Below are 25123 nucleotides of genomic sequence, written 5' to 3'. Positions count from 1 at the left end.
ACGCCTTCACATTTTGGGGGTGAACCTTAAAGGTTCAGAATGCAGGGAAAGCCCCCCAAAGACCAGTTTGCTTCTCTGAACACTGTGTCTCCCCAAAAGCAGCAGGGGAAACTCTCCAGAACAGCTACAAACGCTTGCAACATGTCACCACTTCCATCACCCATCCCAGAGGCACGGAGACTTTCAGGAGTGAAAAATGATGGGCACTACCAGAACTTTTAAACCTCGAAAAACAGCTTCAGTTCACATTCAGATTCCTCCTTAATACAGCTTGAGATCCCCGATTCAGATGCACATGCCAGCTGAGATTTTCAAATCTGCCTGAGAGATCTGGACACCCAGTTGCGATTAAAATTAGTGGGACTGGCGCATCCAACCTATGTGTCTACATTGCAGGCTTGCCCTGGGTCCTGGCTCATGCACACACGAGCACGTTAGCTAAGCCCACCTCCAAGAATCCACATTGCTATGCCAAACGTGCCCTACACTCGGGTATACCTGTGCCTGGCGCAAGGATTTCTGGGTGCGTATCCCAGAATTCTTGGCGCCTAGCCAACTGGAGCCACTCTAGGATTTGGTTCCTGGCTTGTTGTAGAACTTGTCTGTCCTCCCCGAACCCTTGTGTGAAAGTGGTTTCAGCTCACCAGCTCTGCACGCTCCTCCCTTCTGCCTGTTCCCACTGGGCTCAGCTGCTGCATTTAAAGCCAGCACGCTGCCACTGAGCAAGCTTTTAGAAAGGAAATCGCAGCCAGAATGTCATCCTGGATCACCCACCACAGAAACAATCAAAATGTAAATCAACCATCAAGAGCCTCTCTGGAATCTGCTGATCTAATCCACCCCTGCAATAGTTCCTCACATTGGACAAATGGCTTCTTTGCCTCTGGCAGGCTGTGTTATTTTTGGCATTGACATCTCCAAGAGAATGTCACTTTGAGGGGGTGGGGATGGGGGAACATCAAACACTATCCAGGTAACATGACAGTCCCTATCTGCTCTGACGACTTCTTAACCTTAGATCCATTCAGGGAGAATGCTCCGTCAGTGCCATGCGGCCTCCGTCTCCACGTGCCAAATAGCACAACGCTTGCGTGCTCTGACTTATTTACTGGTGACAAACTCCCCTCTGTGTTATATGCAACAACATATAGCGCTGGTGCCTTTAGTGACACCCACCTCCACCGACTTTCATGGCTCTGCATCCCCATAACAACAGAACCTCGTCCGTCTAGTATGTTTTCTTAAAGCCAGTTTGCTTCTTAAATCCATTGGTTATTGGTATGATTGCTGCGTTCAGTGGAACGTAGAGGACCAGACTGAGATCAGGGCCCTATTGGGCCAGGTGCTGTACAGATACATAAGAGGCAGTGCCTGCCCTGAGGAGCTGGCATCTAAGTGAACAAGAACAACCGGGAGGAAATGAACTGTTACTGTCCCCATGAGAACTCAGCTGACAATTCAGAAGCTGTTTCTCCCCCAGCTTGACTGCATCGGCAGATCTAACGGGAGCCACATCTTGTTGTTTCAGTAAAGTAAGTAGATGTAACCTGGAGATATGTAGGGAGCAGAGGAGCTGAGAAAGATGCTCTTTTCGGATCATAACCAGACTCGGAAGAACTGCAGTATCAAAGTGTTTTCACATGCAGAATGCTCATTCTGCTAACTGGTCAGCAGAGTCCTTCACTCAGATGGTCAGCTCTTTGGGGGCAGGGACAGTATTTTTGTTCTGTGTTTGTACAGCGCCTGGCACAACGGGTCCAGGTCTATGACTGGGGCTCCTAAGCGTGAGTGCAACACAAACAATAAGTATCCATTTCATGATCTCAGTGTAACAGTCTCCGCCTACTTCTGAATCCACCTTTATTTGTAAATTACCCAGAGAGCATTCGTCTCCTCTCCCCTATACCATGGAATGAAGGCCAAGTGATGGAGGTTGCTATGTACAAAGAGGCCTTCTGCATTTGTCTAATAAAAACTACAGCCCCCAAGAGGCTGGGAAATTTCCATACTAAGGCCTCACCTAAAAAGAGAAGTTGCACCTGTTTTAAATCTCTTTAGTTAAAGCCGTGCAAGCCACTATGTGGACATAATTCAATTGGTTTACATTTACCAAATTAAGCTAAAGTCGAGATAAGCCAATTGCAAAACAATTCAAATGCATCTATCAGGAGAATGCACCAGAGTTTAACTCAAAGAGATTTAACAAACATTTTAAATCAGTGCAACATTTGTATGTAGACAAGGTCTAGGTGTCCACTTTACAATCATGCAAGGCTCTTCAAAGAAGCTTCTCCTGCTGGTATGATGGAGACATGGACCCAAGCAATAGCTCCATCCACAAGATGGAAGGAAATCCACAAATGAGAAAAGAGGATAGAACCGTCACCTCAAACCTAGATGCAAAGCCAGGAGAAGTCAGCATCTCAACTGGGGCCAGTCACCTGCCACTTCTTGATTACCATATAACCTTGAAGATGACAAGCCTTCAAATCTTGCTTTGGTTGTTCCCACAGAGCTTGACGGATTACTGATTAATTAGTGGAAAACATGAGTGAGCCTCAGCTTTAATACACAGCTTAACGCCTGTTAATTAGAAAAGCTGATGGGATCCCTTAACGGCCCTTCTGCTGAGAATGTCTGGCCTCCACTTTGCTGTATATCTTCAGCTTGCTAAACAACACAGTTTTTATTTTTAAGTTCCCCACTGCAGAGAGGTTGGCAGAAGTCAACTCAAAATTCTGCACTGCCATTTCTGCCGGCTAAGACTCAATCCATGCCCTGCACCTTGCTCAGCAGAAGCTCCCCAGTCTCACCTTACTTCACGACACCTACAGGACTGGTAGCCAAAGCCCACCCTGTTGGCTAAATACAGCCCATGGAGAGTTCTGCATCATGGCACCCTGCTGCCCTCCCCTTTCACATGGAAATGGAACCCACCAGGCCATGCGTCCCAGCATGCAGCGCTGAATCTTGACACAAGTGGCCCGCAGCTTGAAGCAAGGTGGATGTTGTATGGGCAAATCAAGAAAGAGCAGAGCATGCTGGGACCTGGAGTCTTCATTTGCAGCTCTTCATATGGAAGAGAACACTGAACACCCCAGCAAGGGGAAGAGTTTAATGGGCCAGTCTTGATGACCTTCTGTAGCATTCTTCCCCCTGAACCCTGAGAGTAAGAGGAGAGCCCTGCAGTACAAACCTTTGCATCTGCGCCGGTTTGTTCCCTGCCGAGGGATGGTTGGCTGGAGCTGCCGCCTCCTCCAACGTAGATGGGCGTTTCAGATTAGGCACCACCCCTCTGGGAGCATGGTTTTCCTCACTGGTTTTCCCCTGAATGCTCACCACCACCTGGTGATCCTGCAGAGAGGACAAAGAGCTGTACAATCTACCTGGCCACTCAGACCCTCACGGCCGCTTCGTGTTTGGAAGGTTCCTCGTTTTGGATCACATCTTTCATCAGGGAACATTAAGACAGGAATCGCTCTGCAGGGGCAATGCGTTCCCTGCCAGCCATGCTACCATTTTCTGAGCAAAGGAAAGTAATTCATGTCCCAGAGAGTTAAGAAAAATACCTTTCTATCAGGCGGGCTATGTGAAATGTACTTGCCCTGTCCTCAGCAGGCCAATGCCCATGGGACAAAAGGACAATCCTATGGTCACACCTTAAAATAAGGGTACAGTAATTACCATGTAACTACATTGCGATTAGTGTTATTATACTGTGGTTTGGCTTGTCAGGATGTAATTAACACTTACTCATCTTCACAACATCTCTGTGAGACAGGCCGGTGCTATTATTAACTCCATTTTACAGATGAGGAACTGAGGCATCAAGTGACTTGTCCCAGGTCACACAGAAAGTCTGTGGCAGAGTAGGGAGTTGAACCCATTCTTCTGAGTCCCAGGCCAGGGCCCTAGTCACTGGACCATCCTACTGAGTACATACAGGATGTCCTTACTCAAAGGCAGAGACCAAGAGTGTTTCTGGACCAGGCCAGCCGTGAAAATCCACATCCACATGTGGTTTGAAAGATAAATATAGTTTGGGGCTCCCCAACCAGTGGCTGCATAAAAGATGCCTGCAGCGACGCACAGAGAGAGAAATAGGCACTGACTGATCAGGGACCAACACGGCAAACATCTAAGGTTTCTGGTGCCTCTTTCCCCCACCTGCGCTCTAGCATATATTCCCCCCCCCCCCCGTCTCCGATCTTCCCGCATTCACCAATGCCCAGCTTCATTTCTTGTGTCTCTACACCGGGCTAAGGCAGCATTTTTAGCTCTACCTGCCCATCACTGTGGGACCCTGAGATGTGGGTTCCTGGCTCTGCCGCAGACTCGCTGTGTGACACCAGGCAAGTCACTAACTGGGGGAAGTCAACGGGAGCTGCGGGTGCTCAGCAGGTCGGGAAAGAGGGATCTTAATCTCTCTGCAACAGCTGCAATACGGGGATGATCACACTCCCCCGGGGGGCAGGTAAATTCATGATGGCTACAAAGTGCTCAGATGCCATGGTGAAGAGTGCAATAGAAAAGGCCATGAATAACTATGGATGAGCAGTGCCCTCCGGAGCTAGATGAATGAAAAGGAGAAGTAGAGGACGTGGCTGGTCGCCCACTTATTCCCTGCCCATTGGCTGATGGTGGAGTCAGTTCCACTGACTGCACAGCAGAAGAACCAGCCTGTAGCTGAGGCCCATAAAATCCCAGGGTCTCATCCAAAGCCCATTGGAGCAAATGAACAGGCTCCTCCTAGTATGTGGATGAAGCCCTAGGTCCACCTCTGGGCTGTAGCTAGATGGCAAAGAGGGGTAGCCAGGATGAGGTTAGATGAAGACATCCAGGGTGAACTATTTGCAGAGCAAGCATTTTCCAAGGGGCAGGAATCCTGCTGCCATGGGATTGCAAGCTCCAGCCCTTCTCGGTACTACTGTCCAGCAGTTTGCAAAGAGAGTGAATCAGAGTCTAGAGAGAACTGGGGAAAATGAGAAGCGGAAACAGTCCGACCACTTCATTAAATCCTGCTTGGCTGCACCTCAGGCCAGGAGTCAGCACTCTCCCCCGGGAGGAGAACACCCAGGGAAGAGGAAACGCAAACACCTCGCAAAGGATCATTTCCTGAAGACTGAGCCAGAGAGGGATTCACCTTTCCCTGCCGCTCAGAGGGAAGAAATCTCCACATGAAAATCAAAGCTGGAAACCAAAAGCGGTCAGACTCCGGGGGAGGAAAAAAGTCATCTCTCACGACCAACAGAAATAAAAACACCCTGCTTGTTCACAGTGGATCTAGTGGCAGCAGTCGCAGCAGATTAGCACATTAAACCGCGCCACAGCATTCCGGGGACTGGAAAACACGGGGTGCACGTTAACATTGAAGGAAATGGTCAGATTCAAGTGCAAAGCTGCTCAGAATTCAAGATTTGCCACACTTCATGGCACGGGCACCCCTGGAAATGTTTCACCTGGGGTGCACTCACCCTGCGGTGGTGGCTGGGCCTGGCTCCCCACTCTGGTCGCCATGACCCAGCTCGCGGGATCGCGGTGCCACCAATGCCACTCACCAAAATTTGACCCAACATCTCCATCATGATGGAGGAGATACAGAGTCAAACCTGAGTGGCACTGAGGCACTGCACGACGGGTCACAAGACCACTCAGTTTGGGGGTCCCCTCAAATGGGAGCCTGGGGCAAACTGCCCTTTTTGACACTCCCCCCACCGGGCAGCCATGCCCCCTGCCATGGGTATGCACTGTTCGTAACGTGTGTATGGCTGCGGGCGCCGCTGCTTCGTTACAGACTGCAGGAATTGACTCAATTTTGTGCTGAACGATGTCTGTTTCCCAGGACAGGGGGGCTGGTTTCCCTTCCAAATTTAAAAAGAGGCTGCTGGATCCAGACAGACCCTGGGGTTCTCTCTCAGCCTGACCGGCAGCCTGTGCTGTCTAGTGTCACAGACTCTCCCTAAATCCTGGCCTGGATTATACACTCCACTTACCGAGTTCCCATTCTGCACACTGTTCACTGTCCGTGTGAATCGGATCACAGGGGTGTCCCCATGTCCCTGCAGCCGGGCAGGCAGGGCTGCTGGTGGCGGATTGGCTTCCTGCAGTGGGGCCGGATGGGCAAACAGCACATCGCTCTGAGGCCTGGGGCCATCACTATTATGCGAGGTCTGGCCTTGGGGCAAAGTCTCCTCTCCCTGGCTCCTGACCCCAGAGATCTGTGGTCTCATCAGGCTCCCACCAGGGGGCTTCTCCTGATCCACGGAGCTCAGCAGCATTTTGGCCCCATTGGCTGCAAACACCTGGAAGGAGGAGAGAAGACAGAATTTTGCAAGGCTGCGTTAATTGCGGGAAGGGGGGAGAATTAACCCCAGGTACTCAGCCACCCCAGCAAGCAGCATTCCTCTCGCCAGGAGACTTCACATGCCCAGGTTTGGACCCAGCAAGGCCCAATGCCAGGGTACTGTACCTTCTGCCTAGAGAATTGTAAATGGTTGCTGCCCGGCACCGGGGGCTGTTCCTTCAGTGCCTGGAGCTGCTCTTGCCCCTTCGCAGGTCCCACTTCCTTGAAACTTGGCATCTTCTGCAGAGCTTCCTTGAGCTGCCTGAACTCCTCCATCTGGGTCTAGGGCAATGAGAAGGGCAAATAAAAAAACTCAGGTGACAAAGGGTTAATATTTCCCCGCTGGGAAAAGCCATCACTACAGAGTCCTGCCCTCCTCTAGGCTAGGGGTGGGCGTTCGTGTGCAAGAAGGGGCTGGAGAGAATTCACATTGATTGTCCAGCACCACCCCATCAATGACTGCAGCAAGTCCCCAAGAAGAGCTAGTCTCTGCCACGGTCATTCTCCAGTCTGTCCCGACAGCACAGATATCCCTCATTTCAGACTCAGTTTTTCCCTACCCTGATGGCGTCCAGCTTTTACCATCCGTTTTTTACATCGGAAATGCTGACCCATGAAACCGACTTTACAGCCTACGTTGCAGAACGGATTCCTTCTGCCCTTACACCTCTGGTCCCTTTCATTTTGGGTCACACGTACGTACGGGCTCTTCTCCAGGGAACCATTTCTCAGCGGATGTGTTCATCTCAGAGGGGTTGACACAATAATTGGCTTAATTCTACTTGACCATTCAATTTACTAATGGATTCCCCTGGACTCCAAGGCAAATGTAACACTTTTCACTTTGCTGCAGCTTATCAGCTCATTTCCTCCCTCCCCACCCTAGAAAGTGAAAGGGCTTGAAAAAGCCTTTCAGGAAGGGCTGGACACTCCTTTATTCATAGGGAAGTCTGTGTGGGAGGAGGGGTGGGGAATTCTTTGCATCCGGTTGACAAACCAGGGTTGGGTGGTAAGTCTTCCAAGCAGAGAGGAAAGTTTGGGAGGAAACTTCCTTGAGCAGAGGTTGTTCATTTCAAGCCTCTCCTTTGTGATCATATTTTGCTTTGACCTCAGAGGTGGCGGTGCGTGGTTTAAGAACGGACAAGGCAGCATGGGAAAGTAGGTGAGGAATGGCTTCCGGATCAGCCCAGCTGGTAGGAGAAGATTGGCTAAATTAGAACAAACCAGAGAGATTTCATTCTAGCAAACCCAGCACACAGAGGGGAGGTTTTAAATATACTATGATCTACAGGAAGTTATTTGGAGTCTAGCACAAAGGATTTCATGTATCAACTCCTGGGTTCTGTTCCAGCTCAGCCACTGATTCACCCAAGGTCTTGCAGAGTGAGAGTCATTTCGCCCCTCTGGGCCTCATTTCACCCATCTGTACGATCAGAGCACCAGCTACTCAATGCTCCTGTCAATTTACTAAGGCATGCCAAGGGCTTTGCAGTCCTTGGATAACGAGCACGCCGCATAAATTCCCTTTGCATAAACGCCCACCTGTCGTCTGCAGCAGGAAGGCAGGATTGGTGCAAATCAGCACTGCAGTAAGAGAAAGAATTGCTGGCGGATGCAGGGAATCTGCTGGCTTAGCTACCAAGAGTGAAATCCTGGGCCCAGTGAGGTCAATGGCAACCTAAATTCAACCTCCTTGTGCATCTACACATTAGGATAGTCTGTTACTGTGTGATCACAAACTCTTTTTTCCACAGGACACAGCACAAGGGGGTGAAAGAAGGTAACACAGGCAGCCTTGCTTCTGGCATCTCCTAATTTCCGAGTAATTGACTTTGAACATGTAATAATCTTTTAATGTATTTTTTTAAATGTCAGAGAGAAGGGGTGTGTGTGTGTCTGTGTGTGAGAGAGAGTGTGTGAGAGACACACACAGACACAATATGCTTGATTTTCTGAGTGCTTTGCTGTAATATCCCCAGCACAGAATCCACAAAAGGGCCTTTGAGAGGTGCTTGGCTAGAGAATAATTCACCCTTGATCCTGCATTCTCTGCCAAGGTGCAAATGCTCTCAGCACTTAGTGAGCCAGACAAGAATATTTTAGCTACAAGGGTGACTGGTAATGGACATAGAGCCGGTAGCTCCTCGGGGTTTGACCCAGGCTGCTCCTGAAAACCGGTCACCCTCCAACAGCTGTTCAATGGCCTATATGAGCTGGCTCAGTCTCAATCTGCTTCATAGAGGACAGGTGCCCACACCACTAAATCCACATTTGAGGCGATTTCTGAGCGATTTGGTAAAGAGGCCAAAACGACAAATGAGTGGAAAGGCTGAGCTGCATTTCAATCCGCAGCAAGGGTGCTGTCGGGTAGGGTGAGGGCACATGTCTGGAGAAGCTTGCATCACCTGCTGGTTGTGGTGCTGGTTAAGAGTGCTGGCCTATTTGAATCCCGGGAGGGAGGGAGCGCCTAGGCCCACCCAAAACTAAAGCCCTGCCCACACAACTGAGGGAGGGGCACCATCACCAGGACCCAGCTGATTTCTCAGGACAACAACTGGCACAGGAGTGAGGGTCAAAACAAGGGTGCCAGCTGGAGACACCAAGCAGAGGACTCCAGACAACACCCACCACTCCCTGAAGGAATGAGCGGATGCTGCCCAGGGGAGCTCTGCACGGATTTGTGAAACAGTGAGGAACAGAAGTAGGCCCTCAGTGAAGGGGGCTGGATTGACTGAGGTCCTTTATTTATTCCCAGATTGGGCACATCACAGACTGGGCCCATGGGAGCCGTCCCACCACCATGCCTCAGCCGTGAGGAGGAGGGGAAGGCAGTTCAACCATCAGGCTAGTCTCTGAGTACGTTGGTGATTGTTTGGGCACCAGCCCAGGGGGAAACTTACTGAGATACCCCCTCATCCATCCAATTAAATGTCACATTGGCCAGCCAACAGCTGTCAGAGCGACTGCGTTCAGATCCAGCGACCTGGACTTGAGCCAACAACCAGCGCTGGATGCAGGTAACTAACCTGAAGCGATGAACTGTTCGTGAAGTTGGCACTCCCTGGAGCCATCCAGAGCAGAGCAGGTCAGGAGACAAGAACAATGTTGCAAATAAGAGGAAGAAAAATCCCCTCCTCTCCAGCCCTTAGCAACCCCGATGCCTAGCTCAGGGGAAGGATCGGCTGTCAGCCGCATCCAACCACAGCCAGCTCCCCGCTTCTGAGCTTAGCTCACAGCCCAGGAGAGTGTTTGACAGCAGGCTGTTAATTAGCAACAGAATACGTTAATCCAGCCAGTGACATGACTTCAGAAAATATATTGACAAAGCTGCTGGAGTGTCTGGCTCATTTTGAGGGCCTCAGAAAGACACTGATCTCCCCCTCGGTCTCTCCTCTCCCTCGGTAATCTGCAAAGTCCCAGCTTTATCCAGATTTGCACAGTGCCTCACTGGAAATGCAGTGCCTGCCCATCATGAGGCCCCTATGGCCCTCAGCCCCATCTTGGAGCAGTGGGACTCCTGCAACTTGCAGGGATTCAGGGGCCGTGTTGATCGCAAGCCCCTCTCCAGGAAAACTGCATCCGTTACATGCTCCTTGCTCTTCAGGCTTCCCTCTCTGCCCCAAAAATTCAACCCCCGCTCGACAGCTTTTACACTGAACAATGACATGTTGTTGGTGTCGCTCTTAGGAGCCCTTCCAAGGCCTCCCTCTCTGCAAAAGCATCAGCACACGAAGCAGCAAGAGAGCCGTTTTCTACCATTTGCGAGTGCCTATTTGTATTCCCAAGCGAGTCCCCGTCTCGACCAGGCAGGACAGCCCTGTGATATTTCTCTCTGCAATTAATTTGATAGCCGTTGGCAGAAGGTGACTGAACACCACTCGGGATGAAAATGTTCCTGAGATCTGGGTTTAATGACACACGCTGGTTATTGCGGGAGGAATTAACCCACAGAGAGCTTGGTTAATGCTTACTACTGTCTCAACCATGCAGCAGGGATCATTGTGACTCCAAGGACTGGCCGGGCCCAGTGCTCGGAGAGTTTTACTGGTCCTGAAAGCATCTGTCCTGCTCCATCAACCAAAGCACCTTTGCAGCCATCTCAGCCAGAGAAGTTCAGCAGCCACCTGTATTTATTATTTGTTGTTTGCACTATGGTAGTGTCTATGGATCTCAATTAGGGATCCGGGCTCCCCATCATGATATGCATCATGCAAATACCTAATGAAAACACAAATCCCTGAAGAGCTGCTTGCATCAAGAGCTAGGATTAGCAGTGGAGACTTCAGATCATTTGAGAGCAGGGGCTCAGAGGATTTTAGCAAAGATACCTTGGAACTCCAGTGGCTGGGGAGGAAGCAAGCTACTAATCAGAATGGCGTTATCTCACGGGCAGTGGTCTCACACCCTGCTAGCACCTTTTAAGAGTGCAAGACAGTTGCCCCTAATACTAGGGGACTCAAAACCATGCCAAGACTGTACTGGTCTCTTAGTCTAGCATAGCGATGGGCCTCAGCCCCAAAGCTCAGATCCAGATTTCTCCCCAGCTCAGGGTTTTGGTTCATCCCCTTACAGGCAGATGTTCCTGAATCTCTTCCCCCCCCAAAGCCAAGGGTCACTTGGCTCCGCGGTTTTGATTCCCGTTCTAGCAGCATGATAGTCTTGGGACTCACTCTGGGCCTAACAGAACAAGTCCCAGACCAGTGTAACCTCTGATCTCTGGGATGATATTGGTGTTGGCTCAGTTTGGGATAAGCAGAATTAAAAGATGTCAGGGGAAAAGGTCTGTACAACAAACCCCACAAAGCCCCTGCAGGAACACAGGCTGCAAAGCTCTTTCCAAAGGATTCAGATTGAAAAAAAGCAGGTTTTTTTCATAATACAGAGAGCTGAGTGCTAGAGACAAGTAGATCTTTGGGGGACTTGCCAGATACTTTTAGATGGTTCGCATTAAAACCACACCGGCTGCTTCCCTTGCCTAATCTGTGAATTGTGTAACTAAGGGCTTGTCTACACTTACCGGAGGGTCCGGCGGCAGGCAATCGGTTTTCTGGGATCGACTTATCGCGTCTAGTGAAGACGCGATAAAAATCGATCCCTGATCGCTCTGCCGTCGACTCCGGAAATCCACCGCGGCAAGAGGCGGCAGCGGAGTCGACGGCAGCGGTCGACTTTCCCCCGTCCTCACCGCCAGGTAAGCCGACCTAAAATACGCAACTTCAGCTACGGTATTCACGTAGCTGAAGTTGCGTATCTTAGGTCGGAACCCCGCTGTAGTGTAGACCTAGCCTGAGACTTTTGTGCTAGAACAGAGACAGGAAAAACAAACAGCTGTTCCAAGTGAATTCAGTGCTTGTGAAGAGCACTGACGGGGCAGCCCTGGAGATTGAAAGCTTCCCTTAGCGAAAAAGTGGACAAAACATGGACAGTATCAGAGCAACCTTCCCCGACACCTCCCTCCAGACCTGCCTCAGCCCTCATCTTTGTGCTGAGACTGCTAAGAAGGGCACCAAGGAGAGTCAGTTGCAGCATGGGCCTTGTAACGCAGACCCCTCAGCTGAGACTATCAAGTCACTGCACACAGAGCATCAGAGGGGAACAGTTTCCAGTTGCACTCACAGCTGGAAGGCTGCGTATCTCACTGCCATAGAACCGAGCTGGGGGTGGGAGGAGTGAGGGCAGAGCTGATCTTGGAACTGGGGCTGGATATCGTCTTCCCCACCTCAGAAGAGGAGGCAAAAAGAAAATTCAGCTGGCAAGAGGCTTCCCTATTGAATGATCCATCAAGGTAGTAAGGGAGCAGCAGTTCCCTTTGAAAGGCCGAGGGTGGCTTTGTTAAAAGCCTCGGAGCTGGAGGATGTGCTGCAGCCCTCCTAGGCAGAGCCAAAAAGGTCGGGCATCGGAAATGGAATGGAAGATTGCTTCAAGGATCATCTCCTGAACAAAGCTCCAACGAATACTGACCATAAGAAGTGCCCAGGCTGTGGCAGATTTCCGTCCAAGTGCAGCCAGCTCTTTGGTACTGGGAGCAAAGAAGGTGGGTTTCTTTCTGCCGTTTAATAACAAACGACCTCTGGAAGATGCCAGGGAGTCCTCACCCCTGGTTTTCAGATGACCTCCCAGTCTATGCATGAAATCCAATCGGTCCTCTCCATTCAGGTATCCCACTGGGATGGGAGAGCTGCCGAGTCAGGAAATTCTACGGTGCAACTCAGCGTACGCCACGGACTCCGCAGACAAGTCCTACCTGGGAGATCCGTCCTTGCCCCGGCCAGTGCAGAGCTGTTCCCTAGTGCTCTGGCTAATTAAAGCACTCCAAGGATGATGCTCCCATCACTTCAGTTCAGAGTTTATTCCCTGGGGGACATTTTTCATTCTTGGGATGCTCTGCTCACATTTCCCTGTGTTCAGCTTCATCCACAGCTCCTGTGACCTCCCCTAAACAAATCCCCTCCCTTCCTAGTATCCACACACTTCAAATGAGACCACTGCTCGCCCCCCCCCCCCCCCCAGCACCTTCTCAAAGCGCTCTGCAAGCACATCGCTTTATAAAGCCACTAATGCTGGTCAAGAGGCCAGGGCACAAACCAACAACAGCGGAAAGCCCCGGGAAACCTTAAGGTCAGGAGATCCCTCATCTCATCTCAGCCGGCAGCAAAGCACCGTCTCCGATATAAGGTCTATGTGCACTGAGTCACTAGGCCAAACCGGCTTTACAAGCACAAAGCCTCTTGCCATTAATCCCTCTGCAGCTGGGAAGCCTTATCCAGTTGGTGTTTGCGCTCTAAGCCGGTTATAAACACCATTCATCTGAGTTCAGGATCAGGCCGTTGCGTTCAGGCTACCTTGTTACGAGCCCGGCGAGGGCACAGCATCTATTACCTGAGCATCGAGGAGCTGAGAGTGGACATCCTGGTGGGCCTGCCGGAGAAGCTTGCTCTCCTCTCGGAGTTTGAAGACGGTATCTGCAAGAGGAGAGCGAGAACACAGGTGAACACGACGGTTTGGCTAAGCGCAGCTTCTCGCTCGCATCCCGTTCACCCAGATGAAAACGCCGGGACTCTCCAAGCACGAGGAAGATCAGGTGGCACTAGCCAGGCACCACTGGAGCAGCCTCTCAGATATAGCCACCAGCCCCTCCTGTCAACCCAAGTAACTCCCTCCTCTAGAGAGGGACCTAAACACCAGATGGCCGCAGGGGGTGGTCAGGGGCAGTCACCATGTTTATGCCCTTTGCTAGGGCAGAATAAGAGGTTTTCCTTCACTTGCAGCCCAGCTATTCTCCTGCTGTTTATTGGCAGGCAGGTAGCGACGCCAGAGCCCCTACTCTGGAAGGAAGGCGCTTCAGGCAGGGCATCCGTGACAGAGTATGGTTAACCCTCAAGCACATACAGCAACTGCAGAGCGCATCAGACCGGGGGTGCCAATCCAGCACGGCCTCCTGTCTCCAATCTCTCAGACAATCAGTTGCTTCAAAGGATGGTGCAAGAAAGCCTGGAGAAGGAAGTTCTAGGTTAACCTGGCCATGGGGGAAGTTACTTCCTAACCCGTTCAGCGGCTGGCTTGTGCCCTGAAACATCAGGGTTGTACTCCTTGCAAACTCTTCATGCCGTCACTAATGCATGAAAGGCTACGCACCAATTCCAACATACTGCATTGCACTGAATACAAGAACTGACTATATCCCCAAGGGAAGAGACAGACTGTGCCAGCCTTATTCTGGGCTCTGCCGGAGGCTGTATTAAACCACCACTAGACCCTCAAACCTGCCCTGGTGTGTATTTTAGCCTGCAAACAGCTCTGAGGGGCCTCATGCCAAGCGAGGGCATGGTATTTTCACTCACCATACAGCCACTTCACTGTAGGCTGAATTGGCAGGTTAGATTTCTGTTTGAGATTATAGGTCTTCCTAATTACAATGGTGTCTCTATTCACTGTGTGTGTCACACCCGAGGGGGGAGGGCCTCATAGCCCGGGCTTCAGCCTAAAGCCCGATCGTCTGCACTGCGGTTTTTCTAGCCCTACAGCCTGTGCCCAAGTCAACGGATGCAGGCCAGCCACGGGTGGTTTATTACAGTGTGGACATACCCAGCGGGGCCAGGATGTCACCTCTTGTCTTTAGGGGGTTTCTCTAGTGCAAGTTCAACCCTGGTCAAATGTGCAGAAAGCACAGATGCTTGAGGGGCAGCTCCACGTGGCGGGAGAGATTAGAGCCAGGGGCTGTAAGGGGGAGACCTGGTGTTACTACACGTAAAGTCCTATAACGAGGGAGTGGAAAAAACAGCAGGGAACATAAAGTGGGGGTGTGCGTGGGGACCTGGGGAGAGGCAGACCCCAGCTCGCTCAGCAGTGTTTGCAACCCTCGGAGGTCTTTGAAGAATCAGTATGCAGTGATCCAAAGATCACAAAGTGCTTTACAAAAGTGGGCAGTATCTCCATGCTACCACCTGGGAGACATAAACCAGTAAAGTGACCAGTGACACAAATGAGGCACAGAGCTGAGAACACAACCCAGCTGCCTTGCCAGCAGTCACCTGTTCGAACCACCACCCTGGCGCAAGAGTGGGTAATTCTCGTCACAACACCTGCTAAGAACCACCTGCTTTCCAGCTGCGTTACCAAAAGGTTCCTGCTGCTCTGCTGCCTCCTTTATTTTCAATTACAGAGGGATCTCTTATCCTCGTTCATAGATGGTGGTTTCAAACACCACCTTCCCACAAAGGAAAGATTTACCAGCCAGCTTAGAGTTAATAATACAGGAACGATATCGTACCGAGTGAACGAGCAGCCGGGAAGATGGGGACTGAATATCAATTATCTCAGGCTGAAGTCAGACTCCTTGAGTAGATTTTTTTTCCCACCCCCTAAGTGTTTTTTCTGAGCGTTATTCCCCTTTGCTTTGATAAAGATCATTTTTTTCGCTGTGTGTTTCAAAGAGAGAGATGGAATCAAATATTTGGGTAATCTATTTAGCCTGCATGTAGGGTTTCTTTTTCCACCTTAGCAGCATTACTCAAATATTAGGCTACAGCGATCCTTTAAAAAAAACCACATCAGCAGCTTTCACTCTCTCAGACCCAATCCAGGGGCTAGAAGTGAACCTCAAAAATCTCACGACCTCAATAAAAACTGAACTAAATAGACATGCTCTGCGGGAATTAGAGGTATCAGCATTCCCTGCAGCAATTTTTGCCATTAGAAGACTTTTATATACACGAACCACTAATTAAAAAGGGAGGGTTACATTTACTCCAAAATTTAGGTTCTAGAATTTACGAGACCTAATGTCAGAGCAACAGAAACTGTTTAACGAAAAAGTAGATTACAGGGAAGTGAGAAGATTCCATTTAAATCTCCTTCTGTAATGCGGGACACCCAAACCCTGCCATGCTAGACTAGTGCGGCAGGAAGTGACTCTGGCTAATCTAGTTTCACTCTCCTTGCTGAATGAAATGAAAGGGAGAGGCAGTGTGGTCCAGTGAGTAGAACACTGGCCTGGAATTTAGGAGACCCTAATTCTATTCCCAGCTCTGTCACCCACCTGCTGTGCAACCTTGGGCAAGTCACTTCCAAGCTCCGTGCCTTAGTTTCCCCTCCCACTCCTTGTCTATTTAGATTGTAAACTTATCAGGGCAGGGAGTGGGTGCAAGGGGGCCCTGATCTTGACTGGGGACCTCTGGGCAGTGATTTAGGCCAAGAATGTTCAAAATATTAAACCAGCGTGACCTGGATTTTCTGAGCTCCAGTTTAACCAGGGGTGAAATGATATCCCCTGTGATTGTGGCAAATATAGTAACTCCGTTCCCCTGTGACTCCACCCCTGCATTGCTTAGGGAGCTCCACTGGTTGAGCTCCAGCTCCAAGGAACATCTAAAATCCACAGAGGGAAGCAACTGGTTAGCCAAACCCCGGGTTTATCCAACGGGGAACGGGGGTGCAGTGGTCTGCAGGGCTGCACGGTACCGGCTCCTCCTGCGCTCTCCAAGCTGTGCCATGCCCTGGCACTGGAGCATGTCCCAGCACAGCTGGAAGTCATTCAGGGTCCGGACAGAACCATCCGGCGGGCCAGATCCAGCCTTTGGGGCACCCGCCGGACCACCCGCCAATGCTAAATGGAGAAATGTTCTAAAACTGGGATAAAACCCTGACTCTACTCAGTGCCTGAGGCCCAGGTCTCTTTGCTCACTGCATTCAGCCTGGGTCACTTCTTGATGGTCTGCTCTATGAAGGGACTTACACTGGCCTCCCACCATCATACCATCTGAGCTCCTCACACTCCTTCCATATTTACCCCCTGGGCAGGACGACAGTGCTAATACTCCCATTTTATAGAAAGAGAGCTGAGGCTAAGTAATTTGCCCAAGCACACAACAGGAAGTCTGTGGCAGAGCAGAGAATTGAACTTGGGTCTTCCAAGCACTATGCTAGGGCCTAACCACTGGGCCATCCTTTCTCTACCGTTACATGCCAGCAACCCAAAGCTGCACACGGGGCAGTGAAGAATTAACACGACCTCAGACTGCCATTGGATGCTGTCACCAGACTGCACCCACACACCGGTAATGCTCAAGGTTAAAATAGCCTGATCCCCTGGCCCTGTGCCATAAGCCACATGGCAAAGGCTCCATCTAGCTGGCTTTTTGAAGTGTTCTTTGCACACGTGCTGAGCAGCACCCGTTCTGAAGGACATGAGCGTTATACTGTGTACAACATCCCAGAACCAAATTCAGCACATATAGTTGATCAAACCGCCAATTGTGAAGCAAGAGACGGGAAACTGGAGTCAGGAGAGAAAGAACATGGGGGCTCGGCCTTCAGCTCCTCAGAGAATAACAGTGAGGCGAGAATTCAGATGATGATACGCAGACGGTGCTCAGAGAAAGTAGGACACAGGTGTACCATGGGACACAGGCACGGAGAATCCCAGCCAGACCTCCCCCAGTGTGTTTCTAGCCTTCTGCTCCAGCAGAAGCTCCTGCCACGTGGGCAACACACTGGCTAGCACAACAGCACTTCAATGCCTCCGATTTTGGATTCAGACACCCTTAGGATCCTCCAGAGCAAGCCATTCCCTTCCACTGTGTCAGTGTCTCACCAGGCAGCACCATGAAGACTCTGGCTAACAGAACATGGGCCCAGATACCATGGTGAGGGGTGTGGTAGCAATACCAAGACACAAAGAGGGAAGTGTGGAATTTCAGTACTCAGAAGGCCCTTAACTGGGCTCCCCTACGATTCACTTGAAACTTAGTTAGTGCTCATGATTAATGCTGGGTGAAATTTTTCAGCCAAAACTTCCCCTGCCCCTCGGTGAAAAATGCAGATGTGGCGACACCAAAACATTTTGTGATTTTGTGTCTGTTTCGCCAAAGGGTTCACGTAAAACAAAAACAAAAAGATAACCCACGCCAAATTAAGAAAAAGTCTAAACTCATTTTCAGTTTGAGACTTCAACTTTCGTTAGTTTTAAAAATCCAAAAAGGCGTAAAACCCACTCAAAAATCGAGACCGAGCCTTTTGTTTCGAGTCGCATGACACATTGTGTTCGACCCAAACCACATTTTCGGAATTGCCAGTGAGCCAAAAACTCCGTTATTCACCCAGCTCTGCGGGTGAGAACGGTAGGCCCAACAGCTTCTGTTTATCCACAGGACAGTTTCTGCATGGCTGGCACCAAGGCAAGCTTCCCCACTGTCCCATGCCAACAGGATTCATCCCGAACCTCCTGCGGCGAGAGACAGTCGTGGAGCCTGAACTCTTTAGTCCTTGGCCTCTCTGTAGAGACTGCCAATGGGGATGGTGTGTGCTACGGACACTGGGAACCAGACTGACACAAACTCCCTCAATATAGACCATTAAACAGCTTTCTGTCTCTACTGACCCAGCCTCCCCTGCCTCTCTCATACACGGATACCCAACTAGCCTGTACTCTGTTCAGGATCCTTCTAGCATTTGCGGAAGGGAACTAGCAGGGAGCTCACAGGAGGAAGTGCGCCCTCTCCCACACCCAGGCCGTCAGTCGCGCCTTCTCCTCACGGCGCCCTTCCAGCCCAGCTCCCCGCCATGCTCACCCTGCAAGCCTGTGACTTCACTCTCCTTCTCCCGCTGCAGCTGCGCGTATTTCTGGCTGTGGGTCTCCACCGTCTTGCGATGCTCTAGTTTCAAGCTGTTGTGCTGCAGCTGCAGGTCGAGCAGCTGTTTCTTGACGTCTTCGTGCTGGTTCTGAACGGGAGGGGAAAAAAAGCAACACTCAGGGTTGGTGCAAACCACCACCCCGTGGCTGTCTGATTCCCTCTGCTGGGACGTTTCCAAAGCACTGGCAGCGCATGCCTTTGCAGTTCCACTTCTATCACAGCTATCCAGTACAGGCCCTCTCTGCAGCCTATCTCCAAAGTCCCCCTGGCACCCAGGTAACCGGGAATAGAGTTAAAGCCAAAAGTCCATTCAACGCTTGTACTTTTCCTGACCCTCTCCCCACTTAGACACATGCTAGAATAGTTTACAGAGTAACAACCCCATGCTCTGCCGTAGCCACACCGGAAGCTGAAGTGCCCTCAGCTCCATGACTGCAGGGCTATTCCCAGTGCCGATCACCCAGACAGTTATTATTTTAGTGCGATCTCATGGTGCTGGACTGGCAACCCAGGAGGCTGCAGGCAGCGGTTCTGTCCACGGACGAGCATCACCCACACACTCTACTTTACACACATGCCCTGGAGCTAGAGGGACACGTGTGCAGGCGAGAGGGTTGAGGCTCCATGCACCACACAATCCCGGCCTCCTGGCTGAGGCTGTGAAGGCCGCAGTCAGTCAGAGCCACACACAACGGTGGGTGTTGGGCTGTCAAAGCTTGTCCGACAGGATCTGGGACTGTGACCTGCCTGCTTGTTTCATTCAGGTCTCTGAGGTGTTCCAACCACTAAGTAACGCTGCCCCAGGTGACGTTTGGGGCCGTGAAGTTCCCATATGGGACTATGAATTCCTGAGAGCTGGGGGAGGGGGGGGGGATTTGGATCCAGGCTTTTGGCTCATACCATATAAAAATGGCAGCAAGCCACAAAATTGCCTGGCCCTTTAAGCCCAGAAAACTTCATATTACTGCCAACGAAAGCAGACCACCTCCTGCACTTCCCACTGTCAGCTCACTGGAGGCTGACAAAGGGGAGGAGCGGGACACGGAGGTGTGTTTTCAGGGGTTCTTTGCCCTCTTTTTCCCCCGGGGTAGAGAGTGGAGGATTCCTCTTGAAGTTGGTTCCTGAAGTGAGGCGCCAAAAAATTCCAGACACGTCAAGGAGAGAGTTTCTAACCCACGCTGAGGGAGGGATTTGGGAGAGGACGGGCCCAAGAAGCCGAGGGAAAAAACGTCTCTGTTCTGAGTAACAATGGGGTGGGGGAAAAGAACTGGAGTCTCTCCATGGAAGCCACCCAGCTTAGCGCAGCGCATGGTGCACGTTAACCGGGAGGGAGTGCCGTTACTTGTCCCAACGTCTCCAACCGGCCGATGGATTTAGCTCGTGTTTTCTTGGAGACGCTCCTCATCCCACGTGGCCTCCTGCTGCGTTACGTTCAGTTTTCATTGGTCTGGCACATGGCTCTGGATTTCACCCAACGTTCCAGCCAAAGACCATGACCTTCCCTCGCCTTATGCATGTGGCACACTGCACCAACCCAGACATCCTTTCCAGAGCTCCTGCCGCACTGCAGGACGTTACACGGAAGGACAGAAGAGGTTTCCACGGGGTGTGTAGTTTGATCTGCTAAGCCAAGTTTCCTGAGTCCTGCACCTTTAAACAGGACAAATTCCCCTTCCTGTTGCCATTTTGCATCCCGACGTTGCCTGTCAAGCGCACACACAGAGCTCTTGCATGGGGGATTTACTTGTGTTCTCTTTTGGGTTTGCCTTCTGAAAACCTGTTAGCTGCTTTCCCCCACGGCACCAAACTGCTAGAGAACCCCCTCTCCACTAGTACAGATGGCTCGGAGCTGGAGGGAGTCCCACATCTGCTGCCTCAATATGACCCGTGGGTGACATACGGCCAACAGGCCACATATCAGCTCTGCTCCAGACAAAGGCGAGGGCATTGGGACCGGGGGCCCTAATGAGACTCATGGGCTGGGTTCAGAGGGAGTGGAGTTTCAAAAATGCAGGGTGAAATAATCTGAGAACAGACTCCGTCTCCCGGCCCTCCCCACACTACAGAACAAAACATGCTGAGACATCCTTTTGCTCAAACCCAGTGAACCAGAATTCACCTCCTTTTGGTTTCCCATAGTAACCCATGGAGTCCTTCCACACTTAGTTTGCCAGCACCAATTACATATACAAATCGACCGGCTCGCAGGTGAACTCCTGGCCCTTCAATACAATAACTCTGCAGGGCTACAGCAGTAATTCCAATTTGTTTCCCTTAAATGATTTTTTTAAAATGCCATCAGTGCTTGGAGTCATCCTCGCGGCTTCATAGAACAATGGGACGTACTTTTATAGGGCCTTCAGATCTGTGGGAAGTCCATAGCACAACCCGTCTCCTGCTGAACAATCTTACTCAGAGCAATAAGGTAAAGAGAGAGAAGCCACGGAGGTCCTCACATACATATAGTATGGATGAAAACAGTATCCCATAATCCACAGAGTTGTCCCAATGCTGATTTATGATTTGTATTTGCAGTAGCACCTGGAGACACCAGTTGAGATCTGAACCCCATTATGTAAGCGCTGTATAGAGGAGAAGAGACCGTTCCTGCCACAAACAGTTACAGTCTAGACAGACAAAGGAAGGATTACGATCTCCATTTTACAGAGATAGTCTCTCTTTGCTCAGTTCCCTAATCGACTTGCCCAGGTCACCCAGGGAGTCTGTGGCAGGTTCAGGACCTGAACCCAGATCTCCAGAGTCTCAGGGTATGTCTACACGACAAAAGAGGTGTGTCCTTAACTAGGGTTAGCGAACTGGAGTTAAAATAGCAGTGAAGAGATGGCCACTTGGCATTTAACTAGGGTTAGCTGCTCATGTTGAGCCCCAGGCTGCTTTATGGGCTTTAACCCGAGCTGCTAACAGCGTCGCTGTGTCCTCACTGCTATTTTAACCTGAGTTAACCACTCTGAGTGAAGAACACACCTTTTCTGCCGTGTAGACATACCCATTGTCCAGCTCCTTCACCACAAGAGCATCTTTCCCTGCCTGCCATTTTAAAATAAGCTACAAAGAACTGTAATGGTTTGTGAACGCAAGGCTTACTAGGGGTCCAAAGTAATTTAAACTTACATGCTCCAGGGGATTGGTCAGCCACAAATCAGCCTCAGGAAAAATATTCTGCTTAGAGCAAACTTAATGGTTTAAAAATGCTTGTAACTCAAAAGTGGGAAACATCAAGAAATAGGGAAAGCGAGGCAGCAAGGTTAAATAACTTTGCTTGAGACCTCAGTCAATGTTGGGGAGAGAAGCCATGAGTCTTGGCTGCCATTTTACCCTTTACAAGTACATCGAGTATTCACAACTTGCGGTGTACCAAGCCAGAAGTCTGGCATACACGGCACATGCTTCATTTTATAAACGCAGGAGGACTTCTCAAGTCCCAGGAGCAGCCTGGAAGTGGGTCCCTCAACAGCTCCAACAGGGTTGCAGTGTCCAGAGCTTCTGGGACCGTGCAAAAGCAACTGCACGGCCCGAGTGAGTGTGGTATGCTCCAATCTGTGGAAAAAGGCATCGAGCATAAACTCAGCAAGAGAAAGAGAAGCCAGTGGCAAGTTTGGAGCCAGAGACAGACGGTCTTAACCAGAAGGTCTGACTGCTGCTTTCAGCTTCATGTTCACCCAATTCCTATAGACAAAAATACAGGAACAAGTTTAAACCTGGAGAGTGATCCAATACCACGTGTTGCAGAAGCATGACCACCACCATCCTGGCTGTGAGCAGGGATTGAGCCATGACCCTCTACAATTTGAGCCAAAGTCCAGTAACTGAGAACTAGAACAGACTCCTCTCTGCTGTGGAATGGGTACAAGTCGGGTTGAGAACACACTCAATAGTGCATTGCACCAAGAACAGAGAACATGATGTTCCTCAAGCAAGCTCGCATTTCACGTTAACGATAATTAATTAGCACTTTTAGCTGCAATCCTTCTCTAATACATTCACAGTGGACTTACATATGTCCCTTTTTAATGTGATTTCAGCCAAATATAGTTTGAGATTACTTTCTTACATTAAAATAATTGATTGACTTAATATAAAACTAAATTTTTACAATTAATTTTTATTAAATTTATTTTAAAAAGGAATTCACGAAGAGATGCATCTTGGATTAAATTACACTGACATTTCATTAGCCTTGGATCAATTTTTCTTATTTATTTATTTTAAACATAGTCAGTTGCAGGGCAAGTTTTTTGCTCAGTTTTTGGGTTGCTGACCAAAGACTGATTTTAAAGATCTGACCTGCAGGAAGAATGGTCCAATGGTTAGAGCATTAGCTGGCAGCTAGGGTTCAATTCCTGGCTCTGACACAAACTTCCTGTGTGACCTGGGGAAAGCCACTTAATCTTTCTGTGCCTCAGTTTCCCGCCTGTAAAAAAAAAGGGGGGGGGGACGCTAATCTATTCCTACTTCAGAGAGGTGTTGTGAAGTGCTCAGATATTATGGTAATGGAAGCCATAAAGTATTTAAGATGTATTATGGATCTATCATAAAACTTCATTCAGTGTTCCCTACATCAAGCCCTTCAATTTGCAGCTGAGCAAGGGTATATCTTTTAGAAAGACATCTAGTCTTGGAGAGGTTGAAAATCACTGATCTGTGCCATGTGGAATACAGCATAAGACCCCCACATTCACTTTCCTGCTCAGAGGGTGTACAGTGCCCGAGACCTCTCTGCCAGCTGCAATTTTTATTCTGGACAGCATCTGGAGATATGGAGTACAAAATAAACAGTTCTCTCGTGGCTTACAAAGCAGCTCTGCAAATGTCAGTTTAGCAAAATGAAGAAGTAAATAATACATGCCCTGTTCCACGAGTGCTAGGAAAATGCCATTCTTTGCAAGTTCCCAGAGTATGGCAATTTTAGGAGGTCCTGGTCTACAAATCTCTTTTATTCGAATCCAGCTCTTCGTCTTTGCAGACAGTAAATGGTGACGGGTGCATTCTTCTGATGAACGTTTAAAAAAAAAATTCAGTCTCCACTCGAGATGCAAAAAGTCGTGAGAAATCACATCACAGATGAGACAGCAGCAATCCAGTCACAGCTTCTGCTACTTGTGGAGAAAGCCACGCACCTTCCACCATGAGACTCATTTCCTGTTACAAATGTCTATCACACACATACAGAGCTGGTAGCTTCTCTCATATATGCGCCCTTTCCTCTAGGAAGCCAGAAGAGGGCCTCAGTTTCCCCTCGGTGGAAGAGGGGATATTGTCTACTTTGCAGGGATTCTGTGAGGTTTAATTCCCTCCCATTTGTGAAGCAGGTTGAAATCTTCAGATGGGAGGTGCAATAACAGCACTAAGGAACATTTTGATATGCTCCCCTCTCACACAGGAAGGCAGAGAGTGTTCCAGGGTCCAGGTGGAATGGGGGGGGGGGGGGATGATGGAGAGGGGCAACCCCAGTGTGGAAAAAGACAAAGGGACATTTGTCCTGGGCAAGTTCTGCTCCCAGACAGGCCTGCGCAAGACGCGAGTTCTTTCACGGGAGGCCCTGCTGTGGTGTTGTGCACAATTCCCCCTTCTCCAATTTCGTTTTTTTGGGCAAATTTTGACAAAAAGCCCATCTTTTATTTTTGTGTAAAACTTGTGGAAATGTGTATTTTTCCCCCTCACCTTTGACGCTGCAAAGCCAGATTCGTCTGACAAAGAGCTTCCGCTCCGCCCCTCCCTCGGCACGCAGCCCCCGGTCGAGTCCTGAACACGCACAGCCCTGTTCCCAGGTAGCTGGGCTTTCCGCTCGGAACAGTTCACACACACCCCTAGCGAGGGAACCCTGCTTTGCGATTCTCCTCAGGCCCTCGCTCAGCACGGCTCCTGTAGGCTGAACTTCCCAGCAGGTAGGTGATCCTGCCCCACACCTGCGTACGAACTCTTTCCGAGTACGAGGGGCCCAGTTCAGGCAGTGGAAGGAGTCGAGTGGGAATTTGACTGGGCACTGAAAGGGCCCCAGGAAGAAGTTTTTTCTATCTGGTCAGGTCCCCCAGCCCATGCCCACCTCCTCCAGTACAACAGAGAAACGCAGTCCGCAGGTTGATACAGATCTAACACGGAAAGCGAACGATAGGCCTGTAGGCAGAAAGGAAACTGCAGAAAGGGAAGGTGCTGCTGACACAGCTGTTTTCTTAACTGATTCGGCCCTATCCGGCTCTGCACACGCAGCAGCCCTCAACAGATAGACAGGGCACCCTCTCCTTCACCCAAATCAAGCTTTCAGGCCCAGGGTGTCTAATTTTAACTCAAGATCGCCGTGGCATTCAGCTATCACCTAGAGGTACCATGACACGTCAGGCGCAATCAACATCCCCTGGGCAGCTATCCTTATGGAAGGTTCATTGACAATAATTGCTTGTAGCTCCTATTCCCTCCCAATGGCCCGTAACAGCTCTCAGAATGGGGCAAGTGGACAGCAAAAGAGCAGTCAAAGGCAGATCTTTGCACCAATGGCTTCACTGCCAGATCCCGTGGTGCTGGCACCTCCTCCTTACCCAGACCACAGCTCCTTGGTATCCTGTAAAATAGGTGATACAGAACAGCAGCCAGCCTCGGAACCAGTTACACAGCACCCTTCGTCCAACACACC

At 50.2% G+C, this 25123-nt stretch overlaps 1 protein-coding gene across 3 annotated transcripts in view; it reads right to left on the bottom strand.

Moving 5' to 3' along the window:
• LOC112107773 (Golgi integral membrane protein 4-like) overlaps positions 1–25123 on the bottom strand; it is a 76230-nt gene that overhangs the window by 21081 nt on the left and 30026 nt on the right. For all 3 annotated transcript variants that reach the window (XM_026659954.1, XM_026659956.1, XM_026659955.1), the window contains 5 exons: positions 18412–18562; positions 13223–13305; positions 6470–6625; positions 5994–6302; positions 3197–3354 (listed from right to left, as the gene is read on the bottom strand). In XM_026659954.1, coding sequence (XP_026515739.1) covers positions 3197–3354; positions 5994–6302; positions 6470–6625; positions 13223–13305; positions 18412–18562 — 857 coding nt within the window. The remainder of the gene's footprint in view (positions 1–3196; positions 3355–5993; positions 6303–6469; positions 6626–13222; positions 13306–18411; positions 18563–25123) is intronic.

The sequence above is a fragment of the Terrapene carolina genome, unplaced genomic scaffold (genome assembly GCF_002925995.2).
Source record: "Terrapene carolina triunguis isolate 2854851 unplaced genomic scaffold, T_m_triunguis-2.0 Scaffold714, whole genome shotgun sequence".
NCBI classification, from domain to species: Eukaryota; Metazoa; Chordata; order Testudines; family Emydidae; genus Terrapene; species Terrapene triunguis.
Note: the sequence above shows the minus strand (reverse complement) of the source record. Positions and strands in the feature narration are given on the sequence as shown.